Source organism: Lycorma delicatula, chromosome 8, assembly GCF_047948215.1.
Source record: "Lycorma delicatula isolate Av1 chromosome 8, ASM4794821v1, whole genome shotgun sequence".
NCBI lineage: Eukaryota > Metazoa > Arthropoda > Insecta > Hemiptera > Fulgoridae > Lycorma > Lycorma delicatula.
Genome location: NC_134462.1, coordinates 115949200 through 115973879, shown reverse-complemented (window position 1 = coordinate 115973879; position 24680 = coordinate 115949200). Strand labels below are relative to the sequence as shown.

At 29.2% G+C, this 24680-nt stretch overlaps 1 protein-coding gene across 1 annotated transcript in view; it reads left to right on the top strand.

Annotated features, from left to right (window-relative positions):
- LOC142329518 (discoidin domain-containing receptor 2-like) overlaps positions 1-24680 on the top strand; it is a 405738-nt gene that overhangs the window by 172457 nt on the left and 208601 nt on the right. The window contains exon 3 of the mRNA XM_075374192.1: positions 13595-13826. Coding sequence (XP_075230307.1) covers positions 13595-13826 — 232 coding nt within the window. The remainder of the gene's footprint in view (positions 1-13594; positions 13827-24680) is intronic.

Below are 24680 nucleotides of genomic sequence, written 5' to 3'. Positions count from 1 at the left end.
TTTTGTCACTTGAAGAATTTCTACGATAATCTTGTGTATAATTTCTTTGTAAGACAACCTCTAATTTTGTTTTTGCGAACCAGTAAACGCTCTGTGCTTTCTGTTGGAACGTGCAACCTAACGTAGCTGCTACCTGACGGAGAAAGTGTGAACTAAAACTTAATTGTGTTCGCTTCAAGATTACGCATAAAACACTGTTGACTGTAACAAAGTAAAAACTATATTCGTTCTTGAAACGCTGGAATTCTTAAACGGACCGCCGGTTTAGACTGACAGAATGATAAAAGCGAAAACAGACGCAACAGCTAATCTTGTAGAGACCGACATAAAGTATTCCCTTAAAGATTATTGTTAAATATGTACTTATATTAATATTTTTATTTATATTTTTGCTATTTATTTAAAAGTATTTGTGTTTTCCTTTTTATGACAAGTTAACAACAATTTTTTATTTAATCCACAACAAATAAAAAAAAGAGGAATATTTACATATAACTAAATTATTATTAAAATAAACTTATATAAGGAAACAATCAGAAAAAAAACTCTAACGAAAACTATATAAATAAGGTTAAACTAACTTGTAGTTATGCACGATATTGACTCCGCGGTTACAAGTATTTTATAGTATATTTCAGCAGTTTCTAAACTTTATGACTCGCAGAGCTCTTTTTGTCCCGCGAACTACGCGCGTCTTACAAAGTGGTGTTTAGAAGTAGTGAGTGTTACGTGGAAGGGGGGAGAGGGGAGAGGTAGTGCATGTAAAGTAAAGAGATTTCTTATATATTAGTTAATATTTCAGTTTATTCTCAACTGCTACCAATACACATGATATTTTCAAAACTTGAACCTTCATGCGAATTCCAAATATTCTCTTAACTTTCGAATAGTCTGGAACGAGCTAAAGAATTCTCGAATGTGTAATTCCAAGAAATCTTCAATATCAACTCCAGAAAGCTAATTTAAACGCAGCATCTGACAGGTCGACGCACCGTTCTGCCTTTTCATCAGTCCGTCTCACTCTACAATATTTCTGGAACTAGAGGCACCAAGATTACCAAGCATCTCCTGCTAGTTGAGGCGTGAAATTCAACTTAGTAAATTTCCGTTCAAGATGTAACTTTTAATTTTTTTAGTTTAATTTTACGTTTTGCCTGCCTTTTATTCTTTAATTTCTTCTTTTTTTTGGAGCGTTCGTGGACTCCTTGGAAAGTGTACGCAACACCCCGGAGCATAGTTTAGAACCACTAATATGAGTACACTCAGTCTTAGGTCACAAACATTCTGCCCAACAGAGATGTTTGTAAAATCATTACCTTTTAAATTAAAAAAAAAAAAAAAAAAAAAAAAAAAAATATTAAAACGGTTGCTTTTTTCCTAGAAAGATTTTGCATCGGTTGTTTTACTATTTTTATTTCTACATAAAAACGTTAATTGAAAATATTTTTTTTAACTTTTCACTTACAAGAAAATCTCTTATCGATTTATTTTTACATATTCAAAACCATTTTATAAGACGTTATCTTTTAGTATTTTTTTTTTTTTTTTTTTTTATATATATGTATATTTTCCAATTAGAAAAAAGATTACAATTATTATTTCTTAAAGTAATAGCAATTGTTTTAAATAATTATAATATTACTTTTAAACTTCTTTGAAGATTAATTCTAAAGCTTCAATCCTCTCTTCCGAATTTAACTACCATATGTTAGGTACACTCGTATAACTAAATTAAAATTGTTTTATGTACCTTACTACTCTTTTGTATTTACATAAGGTATAAACACGACTTGCTACGGGAAATATACAGTCTTGGTTAAATTTAAATATTCAAATTCTGTCAGTGAAATGGGAATAACAGTACTAAACATAACTTAAGTCTTACTTTAACATCATTAACAAATTTATCCATTTTTAACAGAACTCTTTTAAATATATGTTTTAGAATCGTCTAATATTGTAAATTTATTATTGTGATCATTTTTAAGGTAAATAGGAAATTATCTTCTGTGTTTTACTATTTATTCACGAATTTAATGTTAAATATATTATAGTTCTATGTACGATCAACTTTTCATGTAGTAAAAAAAAAATACAATTCTCTTTTATTCTATCGTTTGCATTTGAATTTATTTACTTTTGAAAATTATTTTCTATTAAAAAATAAATAAAATAATTGAAATTTAATTGTAGTTAATAATAAAAAGAAAAAGAAAAACAAGTTTTCCGACCGTTAGTATTATTTGTACTTCGCATAAAATTAAAATGTTGGAGGTATAGAACTTGACTGCAGTTATCCTGAACCGACAGATAAAAGTAAATAAAAAATATCATTTCAAGGTTTATTATTCATTTTATAGTTTTTATACAAAAATTAAATAACTTTTATAGTTTGTTTAGTACTATCGACTTAAAGTCGGTTCGAATGACACTTTAACAAATCAATCGAATTTCACGATTCTTTTTTTCATTTTTTACAGAAATTTCCTGTTCTGGTAAATTGCATTAAAAGGAGAAAACGCTCAAATACCGTTACAAAGAAGGATTTACATGAAATCTAAAACTTACTGACGGCTCGATCCTTGATTAATTATTATATACATTAATATATTCTTAATTAATTATTAATATATATATATTTTGGTCTGTCAATTAGCATTTAAAATCAGTACTCATAGAGGATCATAAGTAAATTTGATTTATGATAATTACGTGAAGAGAAATCCTCGACGAAACCCCTCATTAAGGCACGTAAAGCTTCAACACCACATATACAGAAAAAGCACTAGTATAAGTAGCCCAAATAAACTTTAATACTTAACATAGCACTCGAAATAATCACAGGTAAAAAAAACAAAAATAAAAATAAAAAGAACGTTGTCAATACCAGTATATAAAAACAACTGTGCTTGTGGAGAGTCTAAGGTTGGGATAGCCCCGTCCAGGAGGGATGGTCCGCTTAGATGTCCACTCTGGTTGATTGGACGTGGACTTCCTTGTGTCTTCAACATGGTGGCGGGGCCAGAGTAAGACCGTAGTCCAGGTGGGGAATCCCCATTTGAGACGTGGCGTCAAGACCGGAGTCCCGGTGGAGGGAATCCTTTGGGTTGGGGTCTCCTCATTAGAGACATGGCGTATAATTAAAAGAACGAGTCCGGCTACCTGGGGGGACCTTTAGTTCCCGACGAGGTAGTTTGACGGGATGACACCCCCTAGAGCTAAGTAATTGCTTAACTGTTAATTCAGCTCCAGGGAGGGGGGATAAACCAATTATGTATTCAAAAAATAAAAAATAAAAACAACAATATTCGTCGGTAAATAGAAATAGCTATAATTCGTAGACTACCAAAGTGACGTTCACTACACAGAGAAAAAGTTTCCTGTGTTTCTTCTTCATTTCACTCACCTGGTTACATCTCCCAGGTCCAGCACATTAAAACGTTTTACTCGCCTGATGTCATCGCTGTTCTCCAATAAACTAACTACCAGAAGATTTACACGGTCGTCTAACCTCTATTTGTACCGCGAGCTAATTTTTTGTATCTGTTCGTAAACAGGAGGTAATTCTGTATAGTCGTGAACTTCTCTACTGCTAATAAACCAGGGCGCCCCTTTGTCATGGTCCTCGCCAATTTATATTGAAATCTTTGAATTATCTTCATATTGCTGTTACTCGTCGTATTTCATAGCCGGATCCCATACGTAGATAGGTTTAAGTGTAACTCTGAAGATCACCAGATTATTAGATAACGATAAGCGTGAGTTTCTGCCCGGCAAACAGTTTAGTCTCCTACACTTGATGTTAAACTCTTTCTTCTTTTCTACAAGATGGCCCCTCTACGTCAGACGACGATCAAACTGTAGCCCTAGGTACTATATTTCTAAAACTGTTAATACAATAGTGCAAAAATGCTCAACAGTTGTTTTCAGTAATTGTAAAACGTGAAGTTTACCGATCATTCACGGTGGAACGGTAGTGTTTCAGCCTTTTATCCTGATCTTTCCGGGTTCAAATCTCGGTCAGACATGGAAGTTTTTATAAGCTACATGAACTATAAACTAAACAGATGTTTATAATTAACTAAAAAAACACACAAACTTTGTTCGCAGGAAAAGAGCAGCGATGAAATTAATATAAAGTAATGTTTTTTATTAAAATAAGTAATTTAATTTTTCAACAGACATGATCGCTTACATCATGAAGTAATAAAGTGGTGTTCATTTTACATTTTTTAAGCGAATATCGATAATTTTATTTTATTTTATACGTGTAATACAGATACTTTGTGTTTATGTGTGTTTGTGGGTGTGTGTGTGCGCGCGCGCGCGTATATATATATATATATATATATATATATAGTATATGAAACGGTTATATTGAAGTGGAATGAGGCAATTAAATTAACAACAAGCTACAGAGTTTAGTGCTTCTACGGTAAATTGAGGGAAGTTAGAGGCTACGTTCTATTTCTTATTGCAGTACACCGTTGAGTATGCAATCCATTACAGAATAAACTATTCATTGGCCGGATGCTAACTCTGCCATCTCTTACTTTATTTATAATGTAATCAATCAGCAGATCAGTATAATAGTATTCTTTCTCTCTTTCTTTCACCCGCCTTTCTCGTACTTTTCTAGTTTTCCCTCTCTTTCTTCCTTCTCATATGTATCAGCAGCGTTTCTTTTTATTTCTTTTACTCTTTCACTAAAATAAAAAAAGCTCGTCTCATATTTCACTCCACTTTTATTTTCTTTTAATGTAACATTGATTTTCCGGTATTATACCGTAAAAATGTATTTGTACTTAACTTTATATCGTAACTACTCTTTACAGTTCGTTAAAAGCAATTTAATTACCGTTATATAAATTTTTTTCTGTTTCAAGTTTTTAAATATTTTTTATAGTATCGATTATAATTTGTAATATAAAATTTATAGGTTATTGTTATTATTTATTTACTATTTTAAATACTTTGTTCGGTCACCTAAAAGTCAACCTACACTCCACCGACTATTCCATAATGTATTTACTTCGTATTTCTTCCGATCTACTTCTAACGGAGATCTCATACGGAAACAAAACACCGATTTGGATGAAGCGATCGTTCAAGTCTGAGTGCAGGTTTTTGTTCAAAACTAGACGCGATGACGAAATATATCACGGTGTATATAAGTTGGGTCTTCTCTGGTTTAACACGTTTGTCGCTGAGGGTAGGTAGTTTGATCTTTTAAGAGTTGTAGATTTGGTGATAGGGCTAAATTCTGTCGATATACTTCACTCTATGCGGATTGTAACGCCTTTGTTTGCAAGCTACTAAAATGTCTAAGGCTCTTACTTATGTAAATTCCAGAAGAATACGCAAGGTTTGCAAGCATTTGGTTTCTATTAAGGACTGCAGTTGTTATTTGAGACTTTTTGACATGTATTTTAATTCACTGCACGGTTAAGTTTGAACAGATAAATTGTAAAGGTGCTTAAATTGCTCAGATCAAGTTATGTGAAATCGTTAAAAGGAGGGTTCCTTGATATAATTCTTCCGCAACATGTATATGTTGTACAAGGCGTGTCAGGTTTTAAGTTTCCAAAACGACTTTTATACTGGAATTAACGGTATGTCCGCAATTCTGTGTAGGAGGATATTGGATTGTGTCTTTTTGAGGTAGGATTCTGATACTCATAATGTCGCTGTTAAACTTGTTAATGATTGTCTTAATTTTTGTGTTGTTTTTCGTATTTTCAATACAGATATACCACTGAGGAATATTTAGAAAAATGGGGTAGAATTCTTGGTTCGGTTGGTAATTGTCCCAGATGCTGATGTAAATATTAAGTCTGTCCACCTCTGAGCCAGTTAGAATGCAATATAAAATCCCTTACTATATTTAAATATTTTATTTAAACCGTCTTGATTGTAGAAGTAAAATATTTAAAAAGTTTTTTGTTTCTGTTTAAATAGTGAATTTTCTCTGAATTTGGCTGGGCGGATTACAGTTCATCTTTATAGTTCTCGATGATGCAAAATTCTGAGAACGGATGATAATTTTCCCGTTCTAGATTAGGTTTAGTATCTGCAAGAAAATAAATCAAAAAAGAAAAAAAAAGATAAATTAAGAAAATTAAATTTTAGTATCTGGAAGAAGGCTGTTTTTCAAAAAATCATTTATTAGTAATGTTTTGTATACTTCTTGAGTATATTTCAGGAGACTGTGTCAGTGGGTCACATATTAGTGCGTATGGGAAGCTAAGAATCATTTCATTGTATAGGTTTTGTTTTTACAGTCTCTCTATGTAAAAAAAATATAAAAAAAACACTATCTGTTATTTACTGAAGAGATAAAGGTTTTTTTTTAAATATAACCTTCTCTTTTGTCGGCATAATATATTTTACCTATTATCCCGTCTTCTAGTAATGTATTTTCACTGAAGGTCATCCAGGTTCCTGCTAGAAATATGTGTAACTAAATGAATTCTCGGTATTTATGCAATATGTTAGACACGTTGCATACTGGACTGGTAAAACCGGAAAACTGTACAATCAATATGCTCAGCAAAACAAAGAAATATCCTAGATTTATTATAATATCTTTACGGGGCATTTCTCAAGGGAAGAAATTATTCGCAGGAATTTTTAAAATATAGGATGTTGTACAGTAATAACCCTTAAAATTGGGGAATTAAGTTAAACAAAATTATTTTCAACATTATTGATCTGATCTACTTCATTTTGTTACATTTACTGCTACGCGAGAGTAGTTAGAAAATTTCACATCCATAAAAATATTTCTGGAATCTTCTTATATCTCTAAATCCATTTTTAATTACTTAGAATTATTTTTACTTTTCTGGCGCCATAGCTCTAGAGCTATGCCCCAAGGAGGAATGAGTAAAAATTTGGGTATAGATTTTTTGCGTTTCTCGACATTTCATGACCCAAAGATCCAAAAAAAAAGAAAAAAGTGGGAGGTAATGTTTTACGTACGTACATGTGTGGCGTGTTTGAAGCTTTATACTTTTTGACTGGATTAAACGATTTTGAAGAAATTTTCTAGAGACTCTGTATATGCGGAAATTTGTTGGAAAAATTTGGGTCAGTATTATCTCCAGGGAATGTAGATAGTTTTTTGAGGATCAATTTTCTAGATTTTCAAGATTTTTCAAGCATAACCCCATTTTACATTTACCATTAATTTATGTACAAACGCATGCATGGTTATCTTACCCATTAACCATTTATATAAAATTAGATTGTCTCAAAATTTTCTCTTTCCTAAAATGTATGTTTTTATTTACTGCACGTTTTCAACCGAATTTTTTTCTCTTTCTAGGTATAGTAGTAGCCCAAGTGATCCAAGAAACAAAGTTTGAGGGCAATATTGTGTGGCTGGGGAAGCCGATAAAAGTTTTCGATTTTTGAAATGTTTTAAAACATTTTTTCGTTTAAACTTTTAATATTAATAAAAGTTTAAATAATAAAATTACAATAATATTTCATCATAGTTCATCCCCACCACAAAAAAAATAAATCTTATTGGTAATAAATTTTTTAGTAGAATTTTTTTTACTTTCTCCTATTCACATTGTAAACTTAGAAGAAAAAAAAAATTCTTGGAAGGTGATTTTGTTCGTAGGGTAAGAGAAAAAAAAAATAGGAATTGCTTTTAATTTGTTTAAACGTTTTTAATAGCAATAAATATCCAACAATAAATATCTAACAATAAATATCCAATACCAGGAAAATATTACAACTTTTTCGTGGGATTTATACCTTTTTTTTTTATAATTTTCATTTTTCATTTTTTTCCTGAATATTTTTAAGTACTATTTGTATTGGTATCCAGTAATAACTCTTGTTATATATCAGATTTTATTTTCATTCTCTTAAATAATTGTTTTCAGTAATACAGTGAATATACATATATATATATATATATATATATATATATATATATATATATATAAAACTGTAATAGATTTGAAAAATCAACATATGAATTTTCATTGCGTAAGTTTTAAAACAAATATTTTCTTCGATTTTGGTATTATAAATTAAAACAAATTCTTTATTGAATGAAATTATTATTTTAACTTAGATAATGAAAATCAAATTTAATATTAAAATTATTTCATTGTTTTCTGTAATTAAATTTTATTATAATTGCACTAGTTAATAATCATATAATCCAGAATAATTTGAAATATATTTTGCATATGATCATTTATGTATGATTTATTGTTACTATTACACCGAACTTTTCTGCCAATAATAAGTCAATGAACGAAACAGAATCTCTATTCTAATTATAAGTTTATTAATTAATTAGATTAATAATTTAATTTATAATAAAATGAACATTATTTCAGAGCTACACCCGTTATAATTATAATAATATTCATATTCAAACTAACATTCTCACGTATGATTGGCTGTCGATTCAATTAAATTCACATAACAACATCAAATTGTCAATTAAATTCAATATACTGAACAACAAAACCGGACAGATAATTAAATTTACGAAAGCAACAAACAAAATAAACGTCAGATGTATCTAGCAATATTGAGTTTCCCGTCAATACTAAGTGACATTTGGCTAATTAAATGATGTTGTATTGTAACCGTATATTCGCATCGCACGATTGTGAGTTTACTGTTGTGTTTGTTTAGCAACTAAGGATTAAAAAGGATTAGTTATAATTCGAAGATATTACTCCCGATGATAACAAAATTATGTGAGTGACAGGAGATTATGACACAAATAATTTCAAAATTATCCTGTGTAAAGCGATATCGATTGGTCTTTTGATCTTTAGGTCTACGCGCGCCCAGTAACACGTACTCACAGAAAAACACTATTATTTATACGTACATCAAAATATGAATTTAGTAAAAATTAATATATTAACACAGTTGCTTTCTTGGAAATACCGAAATTGCCGCTTTCTATGGTAGTTATCATCGTCAGGATATTTTTTTCGAAGAATTACAATAGCGGATAAATTTCTACCCTAAAAACTAAATAGTTTTATATTATCTATATAACTGTTGTTTGATGTAACCTACTTTTCTTTCACTTATTTAATCATTTTTACTTCCTTGTACGTAATAAAGGAAGTATTATGATCGCGAAAAAATGTTGGTTTTCGTATTTCAATGGAAATATCCATTTTGACCAACTCAGAATTCATTTTGACTAGTTTCGGCGTGACGTCGGTACGGTAGGTACGTATGTATCTCGTATAACTAAAAACGATTAGCTGTAGGATGCTGAAATTTTAGATTTAGTACTGTTGTAACATCAAATTCTGTACCTCCTCTTTTGATTGCAGTCGACTGGACCAAAAGTGTTCAAAAAACCCTAAAATTAAAAAAAAAAAGAAATTGGATTTTGGACTTTTTCTTAACTGCAGTAATAAGGCATGACTGAAAGCTTTTCAACGATATATCATAAGTGGTATTTTTTTCATCGGTTTCAGCATTCATCAATTATAGCCAAATAAAATTTTAATTAATAAAATATTTGTATCTTACAAGGGGAAGGCACATCGGTTCGAATCCGACTTCAGCTCGTTTTTTTTTTATTTAAATATTAATTTATTAATTATTAACCTCGGATTGTAAAAAAAAAATTTACAATAAATAATTATTCAATAATAACAATGAAAAAAAAAATATGAAATAAAATTTTATGTAATTAAAAATATGTTTATATGTAATTTAATAGGCGTACATGGAAGTCATGTGGTGTACACATCACATTTTTTAATAGCACTAATATAAATAAATGTTGATTAAAATTCACTATTGATCGTTTAAGAAAATAAATTATTCTGTTTTTTAATTAGGTTTATATTAAAAGGAGAAGCATTAATATGCTAAAACCATTCCGTGGTTCTTAATTATTGTTTTTTATCATTGTATCTTTAATAAAAACTACCTACGATGATTTCTAGACTTCATCGTCAATATGTATTTTAGTATAATATTATATTAAATGGAGTAATATATACTTAAATCTTTGCACTATATTTTTTTCATCAGCTCGTCAGTAAACCAATAGCACGTAATTTACTCTTCTGAGTGTAATTAGTATTTCTTTTACCGGCAATTCTTTTCGCTCCCTTCCTTCTGGCTGCCAGAATGACATAGACCCGGACTTTGTTTTAAAGAACTCTTTGTAATTTCAAATTAGTTAGTTACCTTATTCTGAATAAAATTCATACTCATCTTAATTAAATGATAACTAAAATATTAGCGAATACAATAGATACAGTTCGCTTCAAACCCTATTGTAGAATGACTCTTTGACCCTCATGTTCCAAAAAGAATTAAATTTAAAAAAATAACACATAAAAATGCAGCCAGCGATTGCGACTTGAATTAGTACGTAGACATTACTGTACGTATATATATTTTTTCAAACTTTCATCCAGTTGTACGAATTCACTAGTAATGGACAGTTTAATTCATACATTACGCGAACGATTCAATTTTTTGTTTTAATTTTTGTTGTAATACGCTACTTAAATTTTTTTTATCCATGCAGCATACACGGAATTTCCTTTTTACAATAGCTACTTAACTGATAAAAGTTTTATGCATTAATCCTTTATAATCCTTTCTTATAGTTTAATCCTTTCTTATAGTAGCTATAGTTTATAGCTCTTATAAACTATAGTTTATAGTTTATGCTCTTATAGTAGCATAATCCTTTCTTCCAGTTTTGGGTAAATGTTGTAGATTAATAACGTCATTTTCCTTTAATTTAGTACCGAAACAAGTAACTCGGTATTGAAGCCAATAGTGTTTAATTTTACCGAATATGGTTGAAATGTTAAAATTTTTCCGTGGTTTTGTAGACCATACAAAACCAGTGATAAGTAATGATAAAGATTTTTATTATTTTATTTCTTAGAAATACATTATGAGTTCTAATTTTCTAGGAATATTCTTATAAAGAATAAATGGATTTTTAAAAACTATTCATTAACCCTTCTTTTTATTTTCTTTCTAATAACATTCATTTTTTATTTTTTGGCCTGTTTTTCTTTTATTAATTTATTGCTTTGTTTATTACTACGATCGGTTAAACGGTACCGTTTTCGTAATAATGATGTTTCCGTAAATTATTCATAAATAATCTATATTATTAAATATTTTAAATGTTAAATATTATTTATTACTTCAAATATAATAGAATAAGATATTCCTTTTGTTTGTTTTTAATTTAAATGAAAATAAAATGCACTTATATTTATTTGAAACAAAGGGATTTCTTTAGACAGGGGGTTTTTACGATTGTAGTAGAGATTCGAAGACGTTACATTTAAGGCATATTTCTGCAGGGTGGAAGGAAGCCGGTTATTTCATTAAGGGACAAGGGAATACAATAGGGCAGGTCTTAATGACGGCTCAACAGAATTGTGTCACCCTATGGCATCATTGCCCTCAGTTCATTTTCTTTCTTGTTACAGCAAGTCAAGCGCATCGTTAAAAAGTTTGCATTTGTAGTTGTTTAAAAATAAATTGAGACAATCTCTAGCGATGCTTGTCTTTTTTTTTTTGTTTTTAATTAAGACGTAAGGAAGAACGAAGAAGCTTTCGGTAAAGATGTTTTAAAAATTGATTAAGAATATACACTGTTGAAAATTTTGCCGCTGGCTGTTTATTTAATGGTAAACAATTGTAAAAATAAACACTGAAATAATGCTTCTCTTATTTTTAATTGTATTATTCGTCGGAAACGTATTTATTCTTTAGTTTTCATCTCCTTAAAACTTTAAAACATTTATAATATTATTTTTAACCGTGTACAAATTTAAAAAAAAATTTACTTTAAGTAATTATCTTTAATTTCTGTAGAATAAAGAAAAATTATATATACCGAATATTTGTAAATTAAACTCTAGTAATTAGAGTAAGGAGAGAAAGGAAAGGTCGATTTAATTTTTGTTGAACATTTAGGCAACGATATTGTTGTATTCGATACTTTTCAAGACTTACTTAGTAGATGAGATCCTTTACGACTCCGAAGGCCCTTGGTGGTTGAGAAAGTCCGTGTTATTCCAGAGCAAAGAATGTAGTTAACGGAAATGTTTGATTCTCTGGGATAAGAAGAGGAAATAAAATTAATACAAAGAAACTCAAAGGAATAACAATTTTATTTAAAAAAATGGTCCAAGAGAATTAATATTGAGTTCTTTAGGTAGAACGGTTGTAAAAACAGGTTATAAAACTGGCCAAGACAATGACAAATAGTATTTTCAGAGTTAATTTAATTGCTGACTGCAAGGTTAATGTTAACTTATTCTATAATGGTACAGTGTTATGTTGTTTCCTTATGTTTTAAATACTTAATAAATTCTTCCACACTAGTATCTTCGTATTACCACTTTTTTAAATTTCAAACTTTTATCGACAAGAACTCAACCTATTTTAACTAATAAATTTAATTAACGGACATCTTACAGAAAGTTGCTCGATTGGTACATTTCTAATTGTCGTACAATGATTAAGTTTTAAAGATAGAGTTATTTTATAAGATCTGCTAATTTTTTTATTATATTTAATCAACTTTTATGTTAGTATAATGAACTGTTTTCAAAAATATATACAGAAAAACGGATGGATAAGCAAATTTGATGATTACACATATATTAGGCGTTTATCTGCAGGCTGGAATCAACTGATGTCGATTTATAACAGTATAAATAATACTAAACTTTCAAAATTTTATTAGGTAACTTATTTATCTATACTTCATTTAGTAAGAATTGCATTTTAACAAATTTTATTTGGTAACAGTCCAATTTTAATAGATAATGTTATTTACTGTGGTCTACAGGGAGCCGGTAAACTATAACAACTTATAACGTATCATTTATTTAATTTTTTGTTTAAATGTTATAAATATTTGAAAAATTAAATTGAGTTATGGCAGTTCATCATTTAGAAATAAAAATTAAGGAAAAATGAGGATTGTCAGAATGAGGAAAAATGAGATTCGGGAGGTGTATTTATCTTAACTCGATTGATGATTGGCTCACGGATTATCTTATTCTATATTGATTACGGTTCTGCTTCCTTAATACCTTATTCGTTGACTTCATGTTATGAAATATTTATACAATATTCATCCCATTTTAATAGATATGATTACCGATAGATGATACCATCGTAGATACTTCGAAATCTCAATAAAGTTGATCCTCCAAATTATTAACTATATTCAATTTTAGCCTGATGTATTAATTTTAAGTTGATTTAAATACGTAATATTTGTTTAATTTTGATTATATTGTATTTGTTAAAATAGCATTTTTATTAACATATTTTTATCGTTTAAGTACTGTGTTTTTATTATAGATTATAGATGTATTTTATTGATTATTTTCATTTCAAATGATATCCGTTATGTCCGTTATTTACTGAAAGGAAAAGTTATCAAAAGCTTTTGTACCGAATTATTTATTTACCTTTAAATTTATTACAACTTCTCCTTATGAAAACTGATAAGTAAAAACATGTTCAATGTGTGACATTTCACTTACTTCATTGTGGATAATATATATGAATATATTTTTTTTTATTTCAGGATACGTCAGGAACTGAGTGGAGGTGCTTGGTGTCCTAAAGCGCAGATTAGCAGTGAAGTACGAGAGTATCTTGAAGTTGATTTGGGTAGAGATCACCTGATCACATGGACTGAAACGCAAGGTAGATTTGGCAATGGCCAAGGTCAAGAATATGCTGAATCTTTTTTACTTGAATACTGGCGAGAGACGTTGGGACAATGGCAGGTCTACAAAGACAGTAAAGGAGAAAAGGTGATTCAGTTGTTGTATTTTATTTTTAAAATATTATTAAATTTGTTATAACGCGGGTATTTGTTCGAATAAAAGTATGTAAAATATTTACATTAACACACTAATATGCAGTTAAAATTTAATTACGCAATTTTATTGCAATATTGATAATATTATTGTAGCTATTTAAATTGTACTTAAAATGAAAAGGAATCGTTGTATGGTATCATATCTTTTATTTGAATTTATAGAAATTTATTTCTAGCTTACATCGTTATTTTTTTCTTGTGAGACATTACATCAGTTTATCGATTGGCCTTATTGAAATGATTTTGTAGTCAGATGTTTTCTGTTCAGTAATCTCTTAAAAAATATCAACTTCACGCATTTATATATCTTATATATATATATATATATATATATATAGATATATATATATATATATAGATATAGATGTAAGATCCTCTCTCCCTCTCTCTCTCTCTCTCTCTATATATATATATATATATATTGAAGATCAGTATACAAATATTGCAGCTAACACGTAGTTACACGTTCGATGGATGGAAATGTTACTTAAATATGGCTTAGTTGGTTAACTCTCCTTATGTAGCTTAATAAAATCATAATAATTAATAATATAGAAACACCAGAGCAGATGAACAGTATTATTTATTATAACGTATTCTATCCTCAGTTTGGTCTTTAATGCAAATCATTAAAGACCATCTCTTTCTACTAAACAGAAATAATTAACAGTTAAAAAAATAAAAATAAAAAATAAATTGAAATCGTGTATTTAAAAATTAAATAGTCAATTTAATTTTTCGTTTAAATATTTTTTTCATTGATTATCTGCCAAAAAAAAAAAAACTTAAAACTATAGTGAATTACTCATAAGCCCTAAAAAACTTATGTTCACGGATTAACGTTAAAAGATTTGTGTAAAATACTTGGGAGTGTAGAGGAATTTCTATATAAAACTTAAAAAAAAAAAAGTCAGGATAACTTATTAAATACTTGATTAAAAAAACGTCAGGATTACTTATTAAATACTTGATTAAAAAAAACGTCAGGATTACTTATTAAATACTTGATTAAAAAAACGTCTGTTTACTTATAAGTGGATTAAAAATACAGAAAATGGATACAGTGGATTTAATTTTAAGAGAAAAATTTGAAGTCTGTTGACAATAACAAATGATCTTATCTACGCTGTTTCAAAATGCGTTTATGAATGAAGATGTATGCGTAATCGACGATGTTGACCAGTTTTAGCTGAATTTCAAAATTTTGTTGAACCGTGTTCAAGAATTTACTCAGCGTCATGAATACATAATCGTGAATTGTGTGTACATAATTCAACTGATGTGGGATTGCTTATCGTGTAATTTTACTCTTACCTCTGTTTATAGTTCTACTCCTTTGCTTATGTTACAAACAAATATTCACTGTAAACTTAAGCAGTACAAACAAGTAAATAGCAGATTCATCAGCCGACTGAAATTACAACATTTCTATTGGTTGTGCTCGTGGTATATGTTACAAGTAGGCATATTTAAACTAACCCAAGTTATACCGTAACTTTGATTTTAATTAATGATTTTTTATTATTTTACATTTACAATATAAACGTGGTAATGATTTACTTATTGTGAAAAGTTTTCAGATATTATTTTCGTAATATCATATCGTGTAAATATCTTTTTTTTTGTGATATCTTCTTTGTGACCATGTATGCTCATAAATAGTTCTGTAAACTGTTTCCTAGCAGCAGAAGGTAATTACCGGTATTTTGTTAAAAATTAACATTTTTCACTTATTGTTTTTGTATATTATCTTCATCAAGCAATTCTTTCAAAGGGCTTTGTTTCATCAAAACATTATTTAATAAAATGTTATTAAAAATGTGGTGTAATAATATTAAAGTTATAGCGGTATATGTTTTACCATTTATCATTTAATAAATGAAATAAACTATCCCCTGGTGTTATTATCTCTGTAAATAATAAATATTTCTGATACATAATTTTTATTATATTTAAATATAAATTTTTGAATAATTTATGTTAAATATATTATTTCACTAAGCCTGTCACACATAAATCGACTTGTTTTTTTATTCCATAACTAGTATATTTATAATCGGTCTTTAAGTGGAACCATAAGTAAATCGTTTAATAATAAGCACATGATATAGGAGGTTCTTAAAGAATTCCCATAAGAAGTCGCTCCATTATAACAGTTATTCGGGATTATTGTGAGTAATATTGTGAGTATTCGGGCTTTTGATAAGTCGTAACTAACAACTATTTGATAGAAATAATAAATTTTATTTAAAGTTTTTTAATTACATTCGAGCTTCGGTCAGACTAACCTCGAGGTTAAGATGGATTCTGTACCGGCTGATATGATCGACTATGGTACGTCTGATTGTGAAGAATATCCCTTATTATCACGAAAGTGTAATTCATTAACGTCGTCGAATAGAGGTCCGAGGAAGATAGCTCGTAGAAAGTTAATTAGAGATGACATAGCGAACAATTTATCCTGATGTTCAAGCGATAACGACATTGTAATTATGAAATCCCAACCTACCTTTTGGGAGTGGAGAAGAGCATACCTGTGCTCAGAAATCATATTGTAATTCATAATCATCGACGGAGAATTAATGATATCAAATAGATTTAGTAGCTTTCCATTAGAGGATACGAATATTATAAACCGAACGGATCCCGTCAATGCCCCACCTATATTGCACTTTACGGGATAAATGATGTACTTAGGTTATATAAACTGAAAGAAACGGTCGTGGGTAAGGGAGATTACAACATTTGACTGATAGGAAGCAAACAGCTTAGAATAATTTCTAAAGATATTGAAGCGTGTAAGAAAATCATAAATCTAGTTCGAAAACGTGGATTAATAGGTCACATTTTCACCAGAAAGGATCAACGACCCTTTCGTGTTATAAATAGGAACCTGCACCGCTCCATCCCGCTGGAGAAGATTAGGAAAGAAATCGAAGGCCAAGGGCATAAGATGAGAGACATAGTAAATGCACACCACAGAGTAACTAAAGAGCTAACAAACGCAATAGAACCATAAAAGTATATTTAAATTAAAATACATATTACACCGCGCAAAACAACAAGTCTTTGCAGTGTATGAGATGCAATTGTACGGGCATCCCATAAACAATTACATGAGGCCCTTCCCATGTGTAAAGTTTAGGGAGGCTACCGAAGATTCTTCTAGGAAGGATAGGAGCACTCCTGTAACCTGCGCTTTATGTCAGTCCGACCATCCAGCAGACTATCAAGTTGCAGAGTGTACTAAGAAATATTAGAGAGGAAACAACTGCAAAAGGCGAATCGAAACTCGCAACTTACTCCAAGAGTCGAATCCTTTAGCCGTACTGAAACTGGTCTCATGTTTGATAAAAATTTCCTCACTTTTGGGACTTGGAGCACGTGGGAACATCGATGGAAAGCCTGAGTCTCTCCACCGAACATACGCTGCGGCAGCTGGCTATAATGGTAAAAATAATGTAAACAGGTTAGACAGGCTTTCATCAACTATAGATTTCGTAGTTCAATAGATTGGGATTCTGATAAGCATCCTTACTCAGGTACTCTCAAAAATCTGCTAACCACAGAATTTTTGCTTATTTAAATAATTACTTTCTATTTCGCTTTTTTTTATCGGTGAATCTTATTATTATTGTTGGAGATAATATTGCTTTCCAAATAGATAAGTTTTAATTTATTTTTTAAATGATAAAAATGTATTTGTTTTATAATTACTGAAGTAGATGTAATTAAAATTATATACCAATCAATCTAGACCCAACTCATTACGCATCTCAATTAATTTTACTTTCCTAGACTGTAGTAGAAAGTACAGCCAAAAATCAAGTTATAGGATGTACAATATTATACTACATTCAATAATCTGCGAGTTTGCGTCTGTTTTCCTTTGTAGCTAAGAGATGTTTTAACCTGCAATTATGAAATTTGTTGATTAATTTCATTCTTTACGTTGTGTAATTCTATTAAATTGAAAAAAAATTAGCTCACAGGGAGTTTTTTAGAGTTCCACTCAAGTTCAAAAAAGCTCTTTCTGTGTATATATTTTATTTTTTCACTAACTTGTATAGTTTATATAAAAAAAATAAATAATATCGTTATATATTTTAATAACATTTTAATTCTTATAATGGGAAAACCTTATCAGAATTCTTTTTAGAATGCCGGTTAGAACTTATCTGTACCCGATTGTCAAACTTTTATTAATATTGCGGCATTTATAATTTTATAGAAGGATAAAAATCTCGATTACAGTTGTTAGAAAACAGTTAAAAAAAAGGGAAACTATGTATTTTGCTAACCTGAAAAATAACAGCTATCGAAGGAAAATTTATAATCTATATTATATCTAAAACATTTAACTTGTTGCATTAACTTATTAACTGAATTTGTTAAAATATATGATAATAAGAATCTATTTGGTAGGATAATATAATTATAAAAATGTGTTATTAATAACTTTTTATTGATTACAATGTTAATAACGTATTAAGACACGCGGGCGCGTAGTTATAGTTTTAATTCATCAGTCCTTTTAATTTAAAAAAAAAAATAATATAGAACGCATAATGATAAGATTTGTACTTTATTTTGCAATAAAGAAATTGTGTAATAATGAATAACAGTGGAATACATACCACTGTAAAGGCGTGGAATGAATACCATTAAAAATAGTAAAAGCATTATAAAAATTTTAAAAAAATCACTGAAGAATAAATGGCAAATCCTAAAATCACCAAATAACCTAAAAATATATTTTTTTTTAATCTCTTACTGTTTTATTTATCTTGAATTGATACATTTTCACTAAATAAACCTTAAAACGATGGAAATAATTTAAAAATTTTACAGGAGGTTTAGTGGACTCACCCATATTATTTGATGATCTATAAAGTACTTTTTTTATGTTATTCTGTACAGTTTTTAAAACCTATTACCATTATTTGTTTAAATATATTGTATCAGAATTAGAATAGTTTTTCCATTAATCGTAAAGATATTGTTTAAATTTAACATTTATTTTTATTTGTGTTACTTTTTATTATTTGTGTTTAAATTAAACATTTATTTTTGGTTGACCGGGATTCGAATCCGAAACCTACGCACGATATGCCAAGAAACTACCTACTTAGCCACGGAGGTCAGCTGTGTTGGAATTGTGTTTGTTATTATACGATAAATATATTCGGTGTAATAGAGAACTGGATTTTTACCCCAATTTTTAAACATCTATTCTGATTAAAAGCATTAGTACACAATATAAATATAAAATGATAACTTAGATCTTTAGGTTAAATTTAATTTTCTATCGCAACAGTAATGAGAAAGTTAAAAATAAAGGAAACCGATAAGATAAATATCTTTTACAGAACTAAAAATAACCTCAAAATATTTCCCTACAACTTTTTCTGATTTATTGAAATCCGATAAATATATAATAACATTTTATTATTTTTAAGACGAATAGAGCTATATGTATCAGCTATCATAACCAAGAAAAGGTATTTTTTTTGGTGTTAGAGGAAGGAGCGAGGATCGCGCTTCCGCGAATCCATTAATTTGATAGTTGAAGGTTGTAAGTTATGGTAGGTGGTCGTGGTTGGGAGAGGCCATTCGAATGCGATAGTAAATTGTACACATACACTGATGGAATGTCTGCCGAAGTATTTGCACGGTGTCATCCTGACAGAAGATAAACTGATGACTGTGTTGTTTTATCAAGTTTAGAATGTCTAAAAGACGACCTCCAGTAAAGTTTATCAGAGCTAGGAACGGTGGGAATGGCATAGCAACCGGGATCGTCAAATGGTTGGTGTCTTTCCCTAAAAGGGTCAGGATGTCGTAACAAAGTGATTTTAGTTGACTTGTTTCAAATCCAAATAACTCCCTATTACAACGTGGCAATTCTAATTAATAACAATCATCTCTGACTTAACTTGTAAAGATTCCGTTTTGTTAAGAATGCCAACTAAACTCTTTATAACTATGTAGGACTGCATGTTTAATAAACATTATTACCTTCAAAGAAAGTTAAATAGTGTCAGATGTAACTTACATTCTTTGAATGAATCATAGCTATTATAAAGGAATGGACAGATAGAATAAAGAAAGAATTTAAAACCTTTTTTTTGCTGGAAACAAATGCGTTCTATAAATTGTTTTTATTAGTTGATAAAAATTTAAATAATTGAAAATTTGGTATTGAAATTAGACCGTTCTACTTTACGGACGGGTAGTTTTTATCTTTCATAAAACGTTGCCACTGCTAAATTCCAATTCCAGTTGTAGTTATTTTTTATGGATTATTTAGAATTAATAATAAACGGAGAGAAATGACACAGCTAAAATGGAGAATTAATAAGCACATATTGCCCTTTTTAAACTTTTTGTGTAAGCTTTGTTGAATTCCTAGGTTTCGTTAGCACTACTGTTACAAATTTTGTATTACGATGAAAAAGGTGAATGCCGATACTATGTTATTGTATGGTGTGTTTTAATTCCATTTTGTAAAGATAATTGTTTAGTTTTTAGTATTTTCCTATAATTTTTATATATTTTGTGACATTTATTTTCGTGAAATTTTACGTTATGAATAATGAGAAAGTTAGAAATTTTGGTCCCGATTCCAAATGTAGGAAAATCATTAGTGAAATATTTAAAATACTTAACCGTTCTTCAAATATTTTTATAATAAATCTTTTAATAAGTAATGAAAATGGCAGTTCAAAAATTACACTTACACTTATTAATTAAAATTAATATTTTAATTGTGCAATTAAAATTACACGTATGTACATATATTTAAAAAAATTGTATCATTAAATAATGTGTTTAAAATAACCACTGAAATTTTCCTCACGATCGTTTGATTATTTGTGAATGTAATTTTTTAAAGCAATACAAAATGTTATTACTAAATCTGAATTGTACAAATTAGTTTTAAAGTAGTAAACAATTTGATTTATCAAGAAGGAGGAAAAGAAAAAAAAGATTAAAAATAGGTTCTAAAGAACAAAAAAGAGAAACTTTTTAAAACTATAGTACCGTCTCTTAGGGGATGAACGGGTTCAAAATGCACTGCGTGGAAGAAATGGAATGTGCGAGGGAATTCATTCAGAGACCGTGACCAGGCAATGGAAAATGGAAATGGAAAATGTCATTAGGGAGCTTGTGGGAGTGATGCAATTTCAACGGAGGATTGTTTGTGGAAGAATATTGTAGCGAGTACAAAGTTGCAGACTCATTTGAATAATCGATCATGAAGAAGGGGTTATATACGGGTAGGAGTGGTTTAGCGGGGAAGCGGCACTTTGCACTTATCTCTGACCCAAGTGCGGTCTGTACCCGTCACATCGCGTCTCATCTTAGCAGCCCTTCTCGATGACGTTCCCAAGTGGCAACACTTCTCTATTCTATCCTATACTTGGGGTTCTAGATGTGATCTTCGAATAATAATAATAGTAAATGCAATAATAATGATAATCTTAGTAGCGAGATTATGAATATTTTCATTAGGTTTAACATCCGAACGATTTTTGATTTAAACTGTGCTTTTAGTCTATTCTAAGTTTAATGTAATAGATTATTTATTTGTTATCTTTTGTTAATCTGTCAACAAATATTACATTTTAAACAGATACACACATACATGCGTACGCGCACGCTCGCGCGCGCGCACACACACTACATAATAAATCCGTTGAACTAAAACGGAAGATTGTACTAATCAGCTACCAACGGATTGAAGATAAGTAGATTACTTTTTGCAAAAATCGTCGTTTTGTATTTCAATTTTCAGAACATACCAAAACAAAGATCATATATGAGTAATATAAACATGAAAAAATATTTAAAAAATTATAGTCAATGATTGCGCTATATAAATAATAGCTTAAAATTACTGTAACTTCAGCTATACACGATCGGCTGAATAAGTAAATATCAAATTGTAATGTTTGACGTATTGAAGAAGCGTATGTATGTAACTGATTCTTGGACAATAGAAAGTAGTATATTAATGACCTATCTCAGGCTTTTTTTTTGCTGAAATGCATATAAACCATCTGAGTTATAAGGTATATCAATCTTTAATGTTTTCTGTGAGAGTAATGATGTTAACTTTACAGCCAATTCTTTTGATGAACAGAGTAAAGGTGTCAATTGCCAGAATTGAATGTCATTTGTCTTTCAGTGGTAAGACATTCTCATATGTAACTATATATTTGGCTGAATAAAGAATTCAAGATTTATTTCTCATTTTATTTTATATTCATCGTACGCGATGCCTGTTATTCTAGAGAATATCATTTATGGATGTCGGTTATGATTCATATCAGGCAGGTCTTCTACAACCATTACGGTATCAAAATTGAACATTCATCTAATGGTGATGTAATATATTACCTAAAATACAGTATTATTGCAATGTAATGCCTAAGATTTACACAGAGAAAATATAATTGCTGTGGAATTTATGGAATAAAATAGAACAATTGTTAATTAAGTTACTCTGAAAAAACAAAACGTTCTTTCAAAATATAATTTTTTTGAATATTAAACAATCAATATTTTAAAATTTTGATCGCCTCACCATATCCCCCCCCCCCACCACAATATTCCCCGCAAATTATTTAAGTTTTTCGGTCAGTTCCAATACTGCTATGCTTAGGAAAACGTAAAAAGAAATCGGCTAAAAAATATGCGATGAATAAAAAGATAGCTTTTCTCGATTTCTGATTAAGGAGGGAATTTTAGTGCAAAATTCTGTATTATACACTGAGATTACTATAAACTGGGGTTATATTTGCAAACTTTTGTGGTAATTAGCCCCAAAAAACTATCTGTCCTTACTACCTGGAGATATTGACGCCAAAACTTTACAAAAAATTGCCATATTTACACGATTCTCGGTATGAAATTTCATAAAAATCGGTTAATTAAATCAAAAATTAAATACAGCAACAACTTACAAACATTATCACACACATCTTTTTTTGTTTTTGAGGTATCTGGGTCATGAAAAGTCATAAACGTCAATTAATTTTTATAATGACAAAATATATAATGTGACATTGTCAGTAAATTTTATGATCACTTAGTTTCTAGATCAGGCTTTAAATTTAAAAAAAAAAGTATAGCAAAGACGTGGCTAGATATTTTAAGCTTAGTTATATATTATCACTGATACGTGTAATACGTTTCTTTATTAAACATTTAAAAATTACTTCTAGTTATATTACAGGTAACTTGAATAGAATTTTTTTTACTTTCCTTATTCATTTGACCGGTAAGATAAATTTTTTATTGTAAGTTTTAATGTTGTGTAGGTTACAATGATGTCTTCAATATTACTTGGTTCATGTTATAATTTTTGTTTTTAATACAGTTTACTTTGCATATCTCATTCTGTTATTTTATTACCTAACCCATCAGAGCCTTTTCGTGATGGAAGTAATCGATGAATTAGACTGTTCGATTACTTTCATCAATAATAACTCATCTATTATTTCATCTAATAATAATTTTTCAAAGTGATTTTCTTTATCCGTATTAAAATCTCTTTATTTCGTATTAAAAACCCACCTGATTTTCAAAATTATTTTATTTTACCGTGTTTCCAAAGTGTCATCTGTTGTCTTGGTTAGACAACAGACAACCAGAAATATAATAAACTATATTTCTGGTTCAAATAGTTTTAATCCGTAATTCTTCTTTCAAAGATTTACTTTTATTTATTATCTACATGATAATAGCAAAATTACTTTCTGTATATATCTTTTCCCTATTATATTAATCTACATTAATGATTTAATTTTTTGAACTTATAACAAACCATGATTTTATACGATAATCACTTTAACCTCAGAATGGACTTATTCTACTACCATCGAAAGGAAAACAACAACCCTCAAACAGATCTATAGACATACAGACAAATACCAAGAACATGCAGGAAAATACCAAGAACCTATTAAGTCAAGTAGTTCGCCACGTCCTTAAAACTTGTATCCTACGGGCACCTAACAAAAGTTAACAGAAAACTTCTGGAAAGTAAAGAATCAACGAAAAAATTTAAAAGATGAATAAATAATAAAGGTAAAATCAAGCCGTAGAGCGGTCTGAAAGCAGACAAATTAATGAAGGTGTCCCGTCTATACATCCCGTCTATAAATCTTTGGGAAATCGGAGTATGTTTTTCCAGGATGAAACAACATTTATGTCATACACAGTTTTAAATATTTTCTTCAACAAACTTGATTTTCCTCTTGAATCATCTGAGATGATGTTTAGGTCTCCTTGAAGAAAATCCTATAAAAATTGATTTCCTGTCGCAATATTCGACTACTATTTTTTTTTTGTATTATCTAAATTTATTTGTTTTTTTTCTATTTATGAATTCATGAGATTGTTTATGTTCTTATAAATTTTTAGTTTTAGTTATACGAACAATAATACTATTATCAAGTAGAGATCTTAAACAGTTTGGGATGGAATGAAGAAATCATTTCATTACATATAAGTAAATATATTATTAAACGTATGATAATTATTTTATTTAGTGAAAACATAGTTATCTTGTGTAGTAAACACGTATAATTTTGTTCGTATAAGAGATCTATATCTAATTTATTATCGGTATAAATACTGGTTTATTTATTTGCAAAAAAAAAAAAGATCTTAATATCATACGGGTATCTTGGATTATTTTTTGTGTTTTTTTTATTAGTGAAGAATCAATAAATTTTGAAGCGTTTAAAATATGTATTTTTGTTACTTTATTAATTTT